At 39.8% G+C, this 16,144-nt stretch overlaps 2 protein-coding genes across 2 annotated transcripts in view; one reads left to right on the plus strand and one right to left on the minus strand.

Moving 5' to 3' along the window:
- dync2li1 (dynein, cytoplasmic 2, light intermediate chain 1) overlaps window positions 1-5,437 on the plus strand; it is a 9,735-nt gene extending 4,298 nt beyond the window's left edge. Inside the window, exons 3-12 of the mRNA XM_035663831.1 lie at window positions 482-551; window positions 906-994; window positions 1,245-1,443; window positions 1,738-1,806; window positions 2,040-2,117; window positions 2,289-2,368; window positions 2,734-2,804; window positions 2,983-3,080; window positions 3,260-3,352; window positions 5,015-5,437. Coding sequence (XP_035519724.1) covers window positions 482-551; window positions 906-994; window positions 1,245-1,443; window positions 1,738-1,806; window positions 2,040-2,117; window positions 2,289-2,368; window positions 2,734-2,804; window positions 2,983-3,080; window positions 3,260-3,352; window positions 5,015-5,077 — 910 coding nt within the window. The 3' untranslated portion in view covers window positions 5,078-5,437. The remainder of the gene's footprint in view (window positions 1-481; window positions 552-905; window positions 995-1,244; window positions 1,444-1,737; window positions 1,807-2,039; window positions 2,118-2,288; window positions 2,369-2,733; window positions 2,805-2,982; window positions 3,081-3,259; window positions 3,353-5,014) is intronic.
- Window positions 5,438-6,166: 729 nt separating this feature from the next.
- abcg5 (ATP-binding cassette, sub-family G (WHITE), member 5) lies at window positions 6,167-15,806 on the minus strand. The gene is made up of 14 exons (XM_035664142.1): window positions 15,606-15,806; window positions 15,152-15,273; window positions 14,624-14,760; window positions 13,208-13,306; window positions 12,635-12,767; window positions 11,464-11,603; window positions 10,908-11,037; window positions 10,521-10,734; window positions 10,189-10,394; window positions 7,903-8,041; window positions 7,644-7,717; window positions 7,258-7,369; window positions 6,955-7,067; window positions 6,167-6,371 (listed from the first exon to the last, which is right to left on the minus strand). Exons 1-14 carry the CDS (start codon window positions 15,785-15,787, stop codon window positions 6,187-6,189), a joined length of 1,986 nt encoding a protein of 661 aa, XP_035520035.1. The 5' UTR covers window positions 15,788-15,806; the 3' UTR covers window positions 6,167-6,186.
- Between the last annotated feature and the right edge of the window lie 338 nt (window positions 15,807-16,144).

Here is a 16,144-nt window from a genome sequence, read left to right on the forward strand (position 1 = left end):
TGTGTGTGTGTGTGTGTGTTGTGTGTCTGTCTGTCTGTCTGTGTGTGTGTGTGTGTGTGTGTGTGTGTGTGTGTGTGTGTGTGTGTCTGGATAATCAACTCATCAATAAATGAGCAAATCTAGCTCGATAAAACCAAACCTTGCTCTTAACCCTCTTCATGTTCTTTATACAGACTAATGTTAAATATGTTAATGTTACACTTCACCAAAAATGCTTTTATGTTATTAACAATAACGCTTTGATCCTTGACCTTTAGGAACAGGATGTGTAATTTATAGTGTGTACTCAAAGGTCCGCTGAATAACTCACAGAGCTTTCAGCTGCATTGTCTTGACATGACTCAAAATGACACCTGGGCCGGCTCAGTTTGCTAAAGAAGACAGCAAAAATGAGGTCGAAAGCACAGAAAGCTAGCGAATTGATCTTTTTTGCTTAGATTTTGTTGTTACACAACAACAATACTGTGTTTTTCATCACCAGGGATGAACCATCTAAGCCAACTCTGGCACTTGAGTACACTTTCGGCAGACGGGCTCGAGGACACAACACAGTAAGTAAGCCTTGGACTCTTGGACATGTCTGTTTAAAAAAATGGGAATGAAGACACACTAATCCTGATAAGTTGCGACTTCATCAAACTATGTGTTTTCTTTAAAAGAAGGAGCTGTGTGAAAAGTTAACCCTTTTAAAGGGCGACAAAGACTTGAATACATTAGACTCACTGTGAGAGTTGGTGTGTTTATGTGACATGATACGCACTTTACCTAAACCTACTGGTTATCTGTTACTCCAAAAAGATAGAAAACCAGTTACTCTTTGTAGCAAATACTGCAGAAGTGTAGAATGTGAAACTCGTAATGAGATGGTGTTATAAAACTGATATTCAGGGGGTTTCCTCTTTCAGCCCAAAGACATAGCCCATCTATGGGAGCTGGGAGGAGGAACGTCTTTGTCAGACCTGGTCCAGATCCCCATCACTCCTGTCAGCATCAGGTAGGTCACTTACACACATTCCTGAGGTTTTGTCTCTTTCGTACGTCGCTGTTTTCTCAATGTTGTGGTATGTTTTAGAGTAAGGGGCAGTATGTGACATGTTTGTCTTTATAAGGAGTCTGGTTTGAACAGCAGTGTCGTGCCAGTAAAGTAAAGTAAGGGTGTTTTCTTGTGCTGGGCGTCAGTGCGGTAGAGACACCTTCTTCTACGTATCCAGCCAGAGCACATGGTCCTTCCTGTTGTTTCCCAGGTCTCTCTCTGTCATCCTCATCATGGACCTGTCTAAACCCAACGCCCTGTGGGGAACCATGGAGAAGCTGCTGCAGGCAGCACAAGCCCAGTTGGAAAAAGTCTCTTCCAAGGCACGACAAGCACAGAAGGCCAGACCTGGAGCCAAACACCAGACGCCTGTCCACTCAGCAGCACGCGTCTTACCTAAAGACTATCCTGTAAGACCTCAGCTCATTACACTTGCCATTATGTTACCATAATGTTTAGTTCATACAGTAGTAGCATATTTGAAGAATTTTTTAAATGCATGAACTATTTTATTTTATACCTCAGCCTCCTAGAAAATGCTTATATGTTTCAAATTAAAAGGCCAGTGGTAACAAACTAAAGAAACATGGTGAAAAACCTTTTGAAATCAAAGGAAATCCACCTCACAGTGTAGACAAAGGCCGTGGACGTAAGATGTTCAGGTACACGTGTGTGTCCTGAGTTAACTGTGACTCTGTCAACAGGACAGAGAGTTGATCAGTCCCTTCCCTGTTCCTCTGCTCATCATTGGCAGCAAATACGACATCTTTCAGGTAAAAAACAACCTAATCGTTGGTCACATGGCGGCTGAACGACATTTGTTTTATGACTTCTTAAATGATGGTTATTTGTAAGTTAAAAGTTTTTTATGAATAGAAGTTGTTCAGATGTTTGGTGCTATAGTCACAGTCACATTGGTGTTACTGTACATTTTCTTACATAATGTAAATCCTGGTAAAATATGTGACATACTGAGGGAGAGGGTTTTTTTCCATCTGTGTTGCAGGAATTGGACTCTGACAAGAGGAAAGTAGTTTGTAAAACACTGCGTTTTGTTGCCCACTACTATGCAGCCTCTCTTATTGTGAGTTTGTTTTTACTATACATGCAAAATATTTAAATTTAACAAAACTTTTGATACTGCAATCTGCATTTTTTTCTTTGTCTTTTTATTGCATCGATTCATTTCATCCACTGTTGCTGTTCCAGTTTTGCTGTATTACGTTTTCCTCTCTGTGCCTAATCTTTTAATTAGTTCACTAGCATCAAGTCGGAGAGCCTAATGTCAAAAACCAAGAGCTTCTTCTCCCACCTGGCTTTTGGTCTGGACAGAGGGTGAGGAGGAAACACAGCATATTACACCAACTAGTATTGTGCAAGGACTGGCATTCTTAAATTAAACACAAAAAACATGGTACATGTCCCAGTTGTCTAGTTTCACCTTTATACAATTACTAGGACTATAAGAAATTATATAATGTACAGCAGCTCTTCTCGAGCATTGTGGGTCTGTGATATCTCCTGTATTTACAAGAGCTTTTCAAGAGACAGCTTGAAATGGATCTTATACTGTACAGATGAAGATAAAATGCATTTCATGCCTGTTTAAGTATTTCAAATAGTTCTGAATGTTACTGTACTGCTATTGATTTAATGCTTTGGTTTTGTTTGTGTGTTTTATTTTCTTGTGTTTCAATCAGTAAAACAATGTCCTGTGACTCCACCAAGCCTCTCATCATTCCAGCAGGCTCTGACTCCTTCAGCCAAATAGGTGAGCACAGCACTACTCTGTGGCCAAAAGCAGTAATGCATTTAAATGGCATTAAAAATTGTTTTGCGGTGTTGTTATAAGACATAGACTGAGTAAGAGCCACCGTCTGCCTTGACGTCGGTTGGCGCGGACAGGATTGTTTGATACTGTGTTTAAAATAATGCTCCTATTACTTCAGGTTCCCCTCCTACTACTGATGTGGACATCACTTCTCTGCACGCCAAAAACCCCAAAGACCTCTGGAAGAAAGTCTACGAGCGTGTCTTCCCCCAAGAGGTAGTTCAGTCATTGATATTTAAGAAAATGAACAATCATATTCATATATACACATTGACTGCGTGTGTATGTAAAATGCAGCATTCCTTCTTATGAATATGCGTTTACATCAACGAGGACCTCTGTAAACAATATATTTGTAATTTGTAAAGTTTATCTGACTGACTTTGTCTTTGCAGAGTACCAGTGAGCAGAGGGAACTAAAGGATCCAGCCAAAGACCCACAGTACAGTGAGCCTCAGATTGATGCCATGAGAGCCCAGAAAGACCAGGTAACACTTCTTGACCAATCACGCTTCACAGCTGCACAGTTGTGGAAGCTATGGTAAAGCACACCAGTCACCTGTGGATCTTGGTAGATGTAATCGGTGTCATGAGTTGGCAGTATGGTTATCAATCAGTCTGTCAAAAGAAATGAACCCTGCTACATTTACATACCACAGGGCGACATTTCCGCCATAAACCCTGGAGTAAGAAGTAGATTTTCCTTTTTGGTTCATAATTTGTTTAATATTTTGTTTTTGCTGCTCTCTGTTGGCCATTGTGACACCACAGGCCCACTACCCATGTGATCCAGAGTGCACAATACTTTTTAATAACACAAAAAACATTTTATTTTATATACACTGTGAGTACCATACTTTGGTTTAGTGAGGTCACATAAAAAAGATATTAAAGAGAATTCACACTTCACAGAGAGACAAACACTCTGCTCCACCCTTGTGTTAAACAAGGATAATGTTCCAGAGTAACCTTCTGTCCTCCAGTAACCTGTACATAGTAGCGTTTTCTGTCATTGTCTCATTAACAGACTGTAATATATCCTGCGGTTATAACCTCAGAGATTAGTAGTCTCCATGCCGACCTGCGCCGTTGCCACTCAGGCACTTGAACTGCAGTAACCTGTAGGAGTCTCAATGCTGCTATCGCTGATTGAGTCTCACATGATGGTTGTCATCGTGCTCTGCCATTGGATGGCATATAATGTAATTGGTCTGGGTAACCAATAAGAGAAACAGGTTAAAGGTATATTCCAACTAAATAAAGAGAGAGACCTTTGTGATGGCCAATTTGCATGTCAGGGCAGATTGTACGCTGTTATCCGTTATGGAAACTGCAACCTGTAAATCATCAGGAAGAGAAATGTGTCACATGTGTACGAGGGCACCAGGGACCCACACACCACAAAAACTGCACCATAGTGCTGCTAGTGGTCAACATCTCCACAGGTCACCTTTCAAGTGAAAATGTATAAATAGTATTGTACACCCAACCAGCACAAAACATCTCTGGTAGAAAGAAAATGCTGATATAAAGAGATACAATACAGCACTGCACCGTCAGTGGGTGATTAATTAAAGCACTTAAATGCTTCATTTCAAATGTTTAGAATCACTTAATTCATTGTATAACAATTTTCATCTTGCAATAAGACTTAAGATGGCATTGTAGTTGTGTTGAACTGTCTTTTTTATGAGTTGCACTCACAAAATAATTACTTTATTTAATGCAAGATCTACTAAAATGCTAAAATCCGATTCAACATTTCTGTAGAATCAAAGTTCTCCATTACATGGTGCTAGCCTGGAAACCAACTTTTCCCAAGTTTAGATCAACTAGAGCCAACTATAATGGCCCAGGTGACCTGCTTGGCTCATGTCACAGCCTGAATTAATGTTTGATGTTTGGAGCCCTTGAACTGTTCGGATAGTGTTCATCTAAATGTATCACAGGTTGCTGATTTTGTAAACATAACGTTATCTGTGCTCTATATTTACATGTGTATGAATGTGGAGGAACAAAACCTTGTTTACCATTATGACTTTGTATTATGTCTGCATAATATTGCCTGCCCTTCTTCATTGTACTTAACTACATTAACATAGAACAAGTTTCATGTGTTTTTCTCTTCTCTCTTTCTGTGTGTTTTTCAGGAGTTGGATCAGTATAAGAGGAATGCAGTGAAGTCCTGGAAAGGTCTGGAGCTGGAGACATGAGCGACAATCAACTTTATGGTCACACACACATACAATATAGAAAAGTATCTCACAGGTGAGGTGCTGATCACTGGAAGTAGGAAAAAAGTGTTGCACACTCCGGCTCTATATGCATTTCTCTTTTATTCAGATGATGATGTTTCTTCTGGCCTTCTTATAATTATTAATTATTAAAGTTTTGATTCACACACACATACAGCACATAGTTATGTAAATACAGACAAACATTTTGCTTTATTTATTTCCTTTTGTGTCATTTTTTTTTTTTTACTACTTGGTTATTCACACAACTTGTATAATTAGATATTCTTCCTGAAACTATTTCAAACATATTAAAACTATTTGTATGCGGATAATAAAGTTTGTTCTAAAAAAATAAACAATTTATTTTAGTACTCTAGGCATCATTATTCATAACACATTGCAATCACAATATTTAAACAAAAAAGTAATACATGCAATACACAGATGACATTTTAGCACTGAGAACATGTTTTTTCTTCTTGTACTCGATGATACACAGCAGTCCATCATTCAGTTTTTAATCAAACTTCACAAAATGATCGCAAACAAGATTTAGGCTTTAAGGTATAGTTACATGTTACCACTTTGTGTTTCCTTTATATTAAAAATAATAATAATAATTTGGCATCGGTGCAAATATCTTCCACAGTCAGACTTTTTTAGTTGAATCTGTGCGATTTGTCTCAGTCGATGTTTGAGCCTAATCAGTGTTAAAGTAGCAGGTTGGTTTTTTGATGCCTTTTAGTAGTTTTAGTGGTTTAATGTCCAATCCCAGTCAACACAGATCAACCCTACTTTGCTGTACACCTTGCACCCTACACTGGGATTTTTTTTTTGTTGAGAACAGAAGCTCTTTGTACTTGCATCATTGCTCTGAACTATATAATACTTTGTTATAGTAAGTACTTAAAGATAACTTTAAGGTAAGTACTTAGCCAGAAATATCCCTTGAGCACTCCACAGTACTTTAATATACCTCATCCTTTCTGAATTAAATCACCCTCTGTGTTTTAGATTTCAGAACCAAACTCAGTATAGCTCACTGTTTAAACAGAAGATTCGCCCACTAATGTATGTCTGTGGTTTTAGTGACGTACAAGCTTGTCTCTGATCTTGAAGCTGATCATGCCCAACAGCAGGAGGGCAGGGAGGAAGGAGTAGAGGAGAACAAAGTCTAGTGTGTATCGGGACAGAGCGCCAGGATAGCCCTCATCAATGATCTGATTGCCTTGAGTGACTAGACAGGCTCCCGGCAAAGGTTTGGAAACATCTGCAACAACACAACACGCCAGAGAGAGAAAGTTAACAAATTTCACAGCTTCACTGAGTCCTTCAATCCGTCCTTAAACACTCAACTCGTAGTTTATAAGTTGATTTTAGTAAGATCATTAGACGAATGATAATATTTAAAATTGATAAATAAAAATAAATGTTTGCTAATAATCTTTAATTCTTCACATTCATACACATACAGCACTACAGTAGAAGGAACAATCACCAATGATAGAGAATCAGCTGGGAGTTACATTTACTGGGTTTTAAATATGACCCAGAACTAGATTTTTCTTTAGGGCCAAGACATACTCCCAGGATCCTCTACAGATAGTGAAGTCAAGGTTAAGTACTTTTACAACATCAAACGCCTCATAAAAACTCATAAAATCGATACCACGAACAGCCATCCTAATCAAAATGTAACTGGTAGAAAGCAACATGAACTACTCATGGTAGGATATATATATTCTGTAAGCTGTAAATACAACTTGTAAAGAGTTAAATTATTATAATTATGAGTCCCTTTTTGTTCTCAGGGTAGGTGGACAGAGGTTGGCCCTATAGTAAAAACAACTTACTGCATGTGAAGTTGAGTCCTTGGAACTCTGTGACTATGAGCAGCTCACAGCTGTACTTCTGGAAGGTCAGGTAGCTGAGCCACTTGAAGACCTCTGGCATCTGCTGGGTGCTTCTGTTGAGAGGAAGAGGAGAGGAAGGTGTGTTACCAACAGCATTTCACTGGAAAGCAGTGGCCACAGTAATACCTTCATTTACAATGAGGACCTGAAAAAGTTGCCTTATCGAAGGTCCAAATCACAATGGGCTGGACATAATGTTACTTAAACTTACTAGTTCAATTAAAAGCATCATTTGTGTCTCACCTTAGGAAACCGGATCCCACAACGATCCCTGCAATATTGAGCAGAGCCACTCCAGTGTTGACCATATTAGGGTCTTGGACTACTCCTAACAGCACCACAGTCAGCAACTCACCTGAAGGCAAAATACATACTAATGCATGCAACTAAAAGCCATGAACAGTGGAAACATGAGATTTAAGACATATCCACACATCCAACACATCTGTAGGCTTGACACTGTATACTGATGTTTCTAAAACACTGAAGATTTAGAGTCTATCCCTGTCAAAATGTTGACAGCAAAACTAGTAATGAAGACAAAAAATAAATGACAGGCTACAGGGTATAATTTGAGAAATCCTTTTTTTTTTTTTTTAAAGATGATTTTTCCCCCTTCATTAGCTCACCTATAATATGTGGCACCAGCACTACTGCAGTGAAACACAGGAAGCGCAAACTGTCAGGGTTCATCCCCACTGTCCTGAGAGGAAAGGCAGGGACACACGAAATAAGAGTTAGTCCTGAGAGAGACTGAGTTTAAGTTGAGGGTGCATATAGGATCCATTAAATCCTTGAGGAAGAATGTATATGTAGCTTGCATCCCCCCCAATGAAAACATACAGTGTGATGCCCGATGTGGCAAAAACATATACACTTGCTACCCACCAGTAAAGGAAAGAGGTGAAGATGAAAACACTGAGGATGCTGAAGGGCAGGATGTGGAAGATGTAGGCCAAGAACATTTGCCATTTACTGTACAGACCATCCTGACTCTCCTGATCTCCTATGGCTCGCAACGCTGGGACTGGTGAGAGAGCAGATAATGTGAAGCTCTTAAATGACTGCAATAAATATGTTACTAATGACTCATATACAGTATTAGGTTCAATTACGGCTATAAAGACCAGAGGAAAGTACCTCTTAATGAATATTCATTTAGTGGACCAGTACTTTATCAATTATCCCATTCAAGGTTAATATTTAATACCTTTAACATTTCAGCTTTGATAGAGCAATCATAAATCTTGATTTCAGATGCACCATTAAAATCATGCATGTTGCTCTGTCCCACATCACGTAAACCACTCCCATGAAGACGAAAGGCAAACCAAGAGCCGGATTGTGGATGTTCGGATTTTTCTTGATATCTTGGCAGTAAAACTCAGAACTGGCCTTTTGGCATCAGTCCACGTTCCAGGTTTGCATGTGTCCAGGAAAGTTATCCAAACTACCCAGTAAACCCTTGTGTAACAAACCGCTGGTCTGTTGTATCCTATCAGTCTTTATCTGTCTTCAAGGTCAGTCCCCGCTCACTACCCCTGGCTGTTTGGGTGCTTATGGAGTGCTTTTAATTACCCTTTAAGTCTACTGTAATTTAACTTTTGCTTAGCCAATTATTTTATCACATCTCTTATCCTCGGTATCGATGACAGCTGAAGCCCTAAAACTAAGATTTTAGACTCAGCTGATTATCGAGGAAGACATTGAAGAGATAATCACCCCGTACAACCAATATCCTTCACAAGTTATTGTCTATATCATCTTTTAACATACACCTTAGGTATGAAATGAATGTTAAGATGGATTCAACTGAAGGCTTGTTACATATTGCATAAACGTTTCATTTGATGTAACTACGAAATTCTTACAGAGATGTCTTAACTTAAACTTAAAAAGAGTGTCTTAGCTGTAAAAAAACAACACAAAATACATATCACAAGATCGGATATAAACCTCATGGAACTCTTAATAATAATTGCATAAAAACAACCTAAAAGCAGTATAAAATTATCCGTAAGTAAGTTTTAAGGAATGCTGAGATTCAGTTTTGTTTAGCTGATTTCTCTGTGCAGTATATGTGTGACAGTTGTCTGTATTTGAGGTTACCTTAAGTCACGGCAGCTGCTATAAATACTAAGCATGAACTTGTTTAACACAGAGAGGCACATTTACACTCTGATAATATAGATTGTATAGGTCGTCTAGGTCTGTAGGTAAAAAGGTACTTGGGTTCATTGAGTTCTAAAGAGAGTAAAGATCATTCCCCACTTGTAGCTAGTCTAAAACTGTAAATGCAAACTACAGTGCCTCTCTAACAAGTGTGTGAACCCACAGCAAATGGTTGAATAAAAGGTTGCACATATGTAATCTATATGCAAATACTCCTGAAATTAAAGTGATTCTAATAGAAATGTTTTGTTTATACGGACAATTTGTGATAATGACCGACTGCAGTTCTACTCTTTAGTATAGTTAAACTTACTTATCACTTAATCTTTTACTCTGACCTAAGAGAGACACTGAAAGTACATGAAGTCTCCTCAGGTACTTTCACCAAGCAAAATCCAAGCTAGGCTTAACATATTTTTGCTGAAGGGAACGAAAATACTGCCGACAGCGGTCCCCTTTCACATACTGAATAAGAGATAAGTGAGCTTACACAGCTGAGATAAAAACATTTGAAACATGCTGTTTAATAAAGATAATAGATCACATTTACTCAGGTGATAAACCGCATGCACTTCAAAATTTCCCTCAAGCCATCATATCTACCTCCTGTAGATATATATAGGATCATGTTATCAGACACATGCAGTTAGATGGAATATAATGTTACCCAGATCATGTAACGGATGGAACAAACTTGTTTATGTTATTACGTCCAAGCATGTCAGCAAATTAATCGCAAAACTGAGAACCGAGACTCACTGGTGTCCTAGAGCTGCTAAACTGTTTTAGTTTAGTTTTTGAATAAGAACTCCTCTTTCTAACAATAACCAGATTCTTGTCTCAGACACAGTTTCTGTCCAGTTGAAAGCCTCTTTTAATGTTTGCAGGATACGGTACAGTATATGAGTACTTGCTTGAAATTTAGCAGTGCACTACAATACAATGTATCAAAAATGCATTTTCCCCTTCTATGTACAGATGTATGCTGTTGGTTGAACTCACAGAGAGCTACAGCATTCAGCATGCCGGTGTAGGGTGAAGCACCAATGCTCTGATAGATGATGCCGATGCGGTCCTGCACGGCACCCTTGCTGACGTCGTTGTCTAAACGCATCACGAAGAAGGCCACAAAGAGACCGTAGATCAGGTTCTGGGACAGACGCATCAGGACACCCATCCTGTCTCTGGACAGGTTTCTTGCTGTCCGCCTACACACCAAACACATATAGAAATACATGGAAACACATTTAAACACACACAAATACATACATAATACAAATACATAACAGGGCATACATGTCCCATACACACAGGGGGACTTTGTCAGCACTGACCTGAGGAGAACCTCAAGTTTGGCTGCGCCGTTGGGTGACTCTTTGCTCTTAAAGGGGATGGCTGGCTTGTCTGCCCGCTGAAGGCTCTGCTCCATTTTTCCCAGCATGTTCTGGTAGATAGCAGACCTCTGATAGGATGAAGTGATCTCATGCATGCGATTGAAGGTGGCTGCCTCCCTCTCACTGCTGCGTGTGTCCACTGAGGTGAAGTCAACTGTTTGTTTGAAATCACAGCAGTTTGAATACTTTAAGGTTCATGCGAGTTAATTCTGTATATTCTGTATACTCTCAAGATGTACATAGTCTTTATTTGTTTGTGTTTCAACATAGCTGCATGGTTATAATGTAAATATGCAGTACATAATGCAGGATCGTAGCATACAGTACCATATATGTCAAAGGGGTTGCAGTACTCGGGACACTCGTAGCCACATTGGCTGAAGAAGTCCACCATCTCTTCTGGCTGCCCACAGAACACCAGCTCTCCACGACTCATTATAGCTATTCTGCTGAACACCTGGGACACACAGCACTTTCATCAGCAAATGCCTATCAACTAAATTATTTAATTGTTTCTCCTGACTATAATGATCAAGAAGAGAAGTCTACCTCATGTAATTCTAATGTAAGACAAAATCCACAGTCCTCAATCGGAATAAGAATTACTAACGTGGAGCTAGAGTTAGACAAAGAGAGTGGGACTCTTCCAGTGTTTTAATAAAACATCAGTGTTTCTGTATCGCTGCTGCAGCTCAGTAAAGTATGATGTCAGTGTGAGGACAGTGGATTTTGTCCCCCATCGCTTTCATTAAAATGGCATTAGAAAGAGATCTCCTCATAGCTGTACGTATGAGTGTGTGGACACTTGAAAACATGTGAATCTATCCTTTAAAAGAAGTTTCAGTCTCTCTTTCTCCCTTCCTCAGTTTATCTCAAAACCCACCCTGAAGAGCTCGGAGCGCGGTTGGTGGATGGTTACTATGACGATACGGTTCCTCCTGGCCAGCTCTGCCAGCAGCACCACTATCTGATTGGCGGTCATGCTGTCCAGGCCAGTGGTCGGCTCGTCCAATAGGATCACTCCTGCAATGACATCATCAGGCTTGTCACACATCGAAACACCGAGAAGAAGAGGCAGGACAGTAACTTTTTCCTTCTTTTAAGTTGGAAACTTTTAAATGTACTTTTATTAAGTGGCACATGCAGGACTCTCAGCGGGGCCAACTTAACTTGTGAAGATAAGTGAGTTCTTTTTTTTTTTTTTTTAGTTAATTACTCTAATTAGGACAATTAAAAGATTGCCTCTTTGCTTTATGAAAGCGGAGTGGAATTAGCAGATGCTTTAATTGTGAGATTAATTCATTTCCTGGTTGATTGGAGAGGCAGCGAATGGGAACTCCTCATTACTCTGTGTGTGACTGCGTGTGTGTGTGTGTGTGTGTGTGTCCATGACCATTCTAATCCTGAATGAGGACTGAGACCCTTCTACCTCCCTGGAGGACCGTAGACCTGATAAACTACACCTGGGATGAGCACAGGCACACACACACACAGAGGTGGATCTCTGCTCATTCTCTTCGTGGTGTGATAACCCAGTCTTTCATTACTCTTCTCCATCTCTCCCTCTGCCCCCTTCTCTGTCCTTTCCTCATTCCTCTCTTACTTAGATCGCTTTGTTATTCAGTGTGGACTTCTGAAACTCTTTGGGGTGAGACAGGTCTTGTGGTGAACTTTCTTCTGCTCTCAGGATGGCACAGTCCTGCCTCCAGTCCTGTTGCTTCTAACAGTATATGTACGAAATATCATGTGTCATATGCAGTCATTTACTAATCAGAGTGTGCAAAACGTTAGGGAAATCTTTCTGATATTGTGTCACAGCCCATTTTGTATAATCCTTGTCACATTAATCTGAAAGCTTAAGAAGAATGACCTCTAAAGCTTTTGTTTATCTGCTCCATAACTCCTCATTTGAGATCTGTAAAACCTCAAGAATTTGAGGGACGATGTCTTTTACCTTGATTCACCTACTCATGATTTAAATTTGCAGCAGCACCCTTTTGGAGGTCAAATGTTCGTGATACATAGATCTCCTGTAACTCTGGAGAGGTACTCACGTGGGTCCTGAAGTAGCTGGCTGGCGATAGAAACCCTCCTCCTCTCGCCCCCAGAGATCCCTGGGAAAACACGACCTCCAATAACACTGTGGGCCACATGAGTCAAACTCAACTCAGCCATCACCGCCGACACCTGCACAGGAGCCAGAGGTCAAAGGTCAGGTGACAACAGAATTACAACTAGCTGCTGACAAGGGCCTACTGTACACAATGTACTTGCTAGTTCTTGTTAGTAAACCTTAGTAGTATTTTCTGCTTATTGCTGATCTCTGAAATAAAACTTGATCATACAGTTACTAGTATATATGTGCATTGAACCACAGGGGTTCAAGGAATATCCAACTCATTTGACCTTTGAAGCAATGCTTAAATCTCTACATATTCCCAGTTTTCCTGACTTTGGACATAACTTTCTTCGAATTAACTGCAGATTAGCAATAGATTCAGCAGAATATCACAATGTGAATCATCCCCACTGGTTCTCTGTTTGTCTTCTTTTTGTATTTTCTCTAGCAGGGGGAAATGCCAAGTTTAAGCTAAGTGGACAGAGCAGAGGGAGCGGTCAAAAGTCACCTTCTTCTTGATAGCTTCAGCCGAGTGTTTCCGCAGGGCCAGCTGTGCTGTGTAGGTCAGAGTTTCCTCCACTGTCAGATAGCTCAACAAGTTATCACTCTGGAAAAGAAAGAGATCAAGGAAAGGGAGAGTGGGAAAATAAACAAGTAAGAGATGCAGTGAGACAGACACCTTTCCTGCTTATTGAGTCTATATTGTAAAATTAATTTTGTAGATATTGTAGTACAAGTTTTTTTTTTTTACCTACAAGAGAGATCAGTAACAAGACTATGGATTTATACTAACTAAAGGGCAGAATACACTGCTACTGGTGATCTGATGATTACCTCCACTGTTTATGATCACCTCTGTCTTCGTCACTAATCAAACTAAAGTATATCTTGAAACTTAATAGTGTGACTGGCATGACACTTGCTGTAAACATCCATGGTACACACTCATGCAGCATAAACATGGACATTTCAGAGTACTTTGCAGCACATCCCTGCACACTTAATGTACATCCATATAGGACACATACAGCAGCATACTGTATAATTGCATGTTCATATATGCATGTTCAAACCAGCTGTAATATAGCTTTGCCCCAGACACATGCACACACACACACATCCATTGCTTGAACCTGCTGAACCTGCTGCCTGCCTCAATTAGTACGTGGCGCCTCCCAATCCCACTTCCCCTTAGTCTCTCATCTGAATGACTTTAATATCAGGAGCTCATATCACCTCCTCATCTACAGCTTAGCAGGGGAAGTTAATGACAAGGCTTAGAGAGCAGAGGGGGTTGCTATCAGCTAGAAGAGAGAGATGATTTGAAAGGAAGCAAGGCCAGTTTTAAGCCAGTGTTTTTAATTTAGGCTTTGGATACACTTGAGCACCTCTCATTGAGAGATTAAGTGTATGAGGAGGCTACCAAGGGTCTTTAGTTAATTTCATCCAGAGGCCAGGGCAACCTTTTCTGGAGTTTTTGCACTAATGGTGCGTGTTCATTGAGTTTGTGGTTTGGGGTTTATGGTGGTTAACCACAGACAACTTAAATAAAGTGTCCTACAAATAAAACTGAATTGAAAATTGAAAAAAAAAAACACATAAAAACTGTCTGTATGCAGCCACTCACATGTGATACTGTAGGGCAAAGTTTCACCTGATGTCAATGTGTGATGAGAACTAGGGCAAAGTTAAATGTGCTCAGTCTTATTAATGTATGTGTTGTTTAACACCGCATCTGTTTGTTATAGTCACATACTTTATTGTGTTTTTTTTGTGTCAAGTTTTCTAATTCATTTTTGTCTTATTGTTGTTACTTGGCCTAATCAGTTAATTATCAGTTAATTATAACCTCAAGAATAATTTATTTAATTATTGAGGTTACAATTAACTGATTGTCTGTGTTTATACTGCTTGGGTGTGTTACCTGCAGCACATAAGAGAAGCAGTCCTGATACTCTTCTCTCTTCATTTTCCTGCCGTTAATGAAGACCTCACCCAACAGCGTACCACAGTTTCCAATCCTCCCTGAGATGGCGTCCAACAATGTGGTCTTCCCTGAGCCTTTACAATGCAAAGTGCACACACACACACACACACACACACACACACACACACACGGATATGTTTGTACATACAGTATAAAAAGAGAGGTATATACAGTCACATATATGAGAACATTTTAGATTGTCTGACAGAATGATTCTTTATACACAGTAATCCCTGCAGAAGGAGTTTCTTTTATGGATCTGTCTGTTTTATTTTTAAATGAAGACTGTTGCCTCATTATTATTCTAGTTCCCTCCAGTATTTATACAGGTACCTGAACAAAAAGTAACAAAATCCCTCAGAACAATATGAGATCCATTAAAATTTAAAAAATTGATCTATTTTAACTACTTCATTTTTTGTTGTGTTTCAACTCTTTGCTCTTTGGACTGAGCTAAGTCCGAACCTGAATTTCCCAGTATGCCCATGATCTGCCCACTGTCTATGTGGAAAGAGACATCATTGAGGATTTGACGTGTCCATCGCTTCCTGTAGGATGGTACGTCCCACCACGGACCCACACGCTCACTGGAACACACACACACACACACACATTTATAAAAAAATTATAATTTCAATATAATCAATCTCCACTATGAATAAGATCATCATTTGATCATTTGAAAGTTATTAGGTATGTAGTATGTAGGAATTTATCAACAATCAGCAATTAAATTTACACCTTACATACATTTTTCTGCTATTTCATTAGAGTTTGAACATAAAATTACAGAAAATTCAGTCCAAACTTGCCCTTGTGTATGCATAATAATATAATCAGTATGGTGTAACCTAGTTGATTCTCAGAGCCTGTTTTTGCATCTGTCTTTCAGTCACCCTCCTGTGTCTGCAGCATTTACCTGACTGTGTAGGAGATCTTGCTGACACTGAGACAGCAGGAGGGATCTGATCGCTCCTCTCCACCGTCCCTCCACACATCCCTCTTGTTTTCCCTGTTCAGCTCCGGCAAAAAATTGAAGGACTCTTTAACTTTGGTCCCGTTCTCTGGCTCCTCCGCCTGCATTGAATAACATTTGTTCATGTCTCTGGCCAGTCTGCTACTCCGAAGTTCTTCTCAGATCAATTTGTTCATATCCACACGACTCATATACGGCAGGTGAAGCTCTGAAGTTAAGTCGTCCTACAGGCCCACACTTTATTTCTCTGCACCCATTCCCTGTATGAAGCAGCAGTGCGAGAGCAGTGGTGTCTCTCAGGAACCATAAACACACAGTGAAGGTTGCGTTATCTCAGAGAACTTTGATCTGGAGTTGTATAAAGAAGAGAAAAAAACATACATGCTGAGTAGATTGACTGGCTGTCAGTCTCGCCTCAATCCTCAAATTGTGCACTGTGATCAGGAAAGCTACGGCTGATAGGACAGAGCAGATGAAGGGCA

This window comes from Morone saxatilis, unplaced genomic scaffold, assembly GCF_004916995.1.
Source record: "Morone saxatilis isolate NCDOM2014 unplaced genomic scaffold, NCSU_SB_2.0 Contig19, whole genome shotgun sequence".
In the NCBI taxonomy this organism is placed as follows: domain Eukaryota; kingdom Metazoa; phylum Chordata; class Actinopteri; family Moronidae; genus Morone; species Morone saxatilis.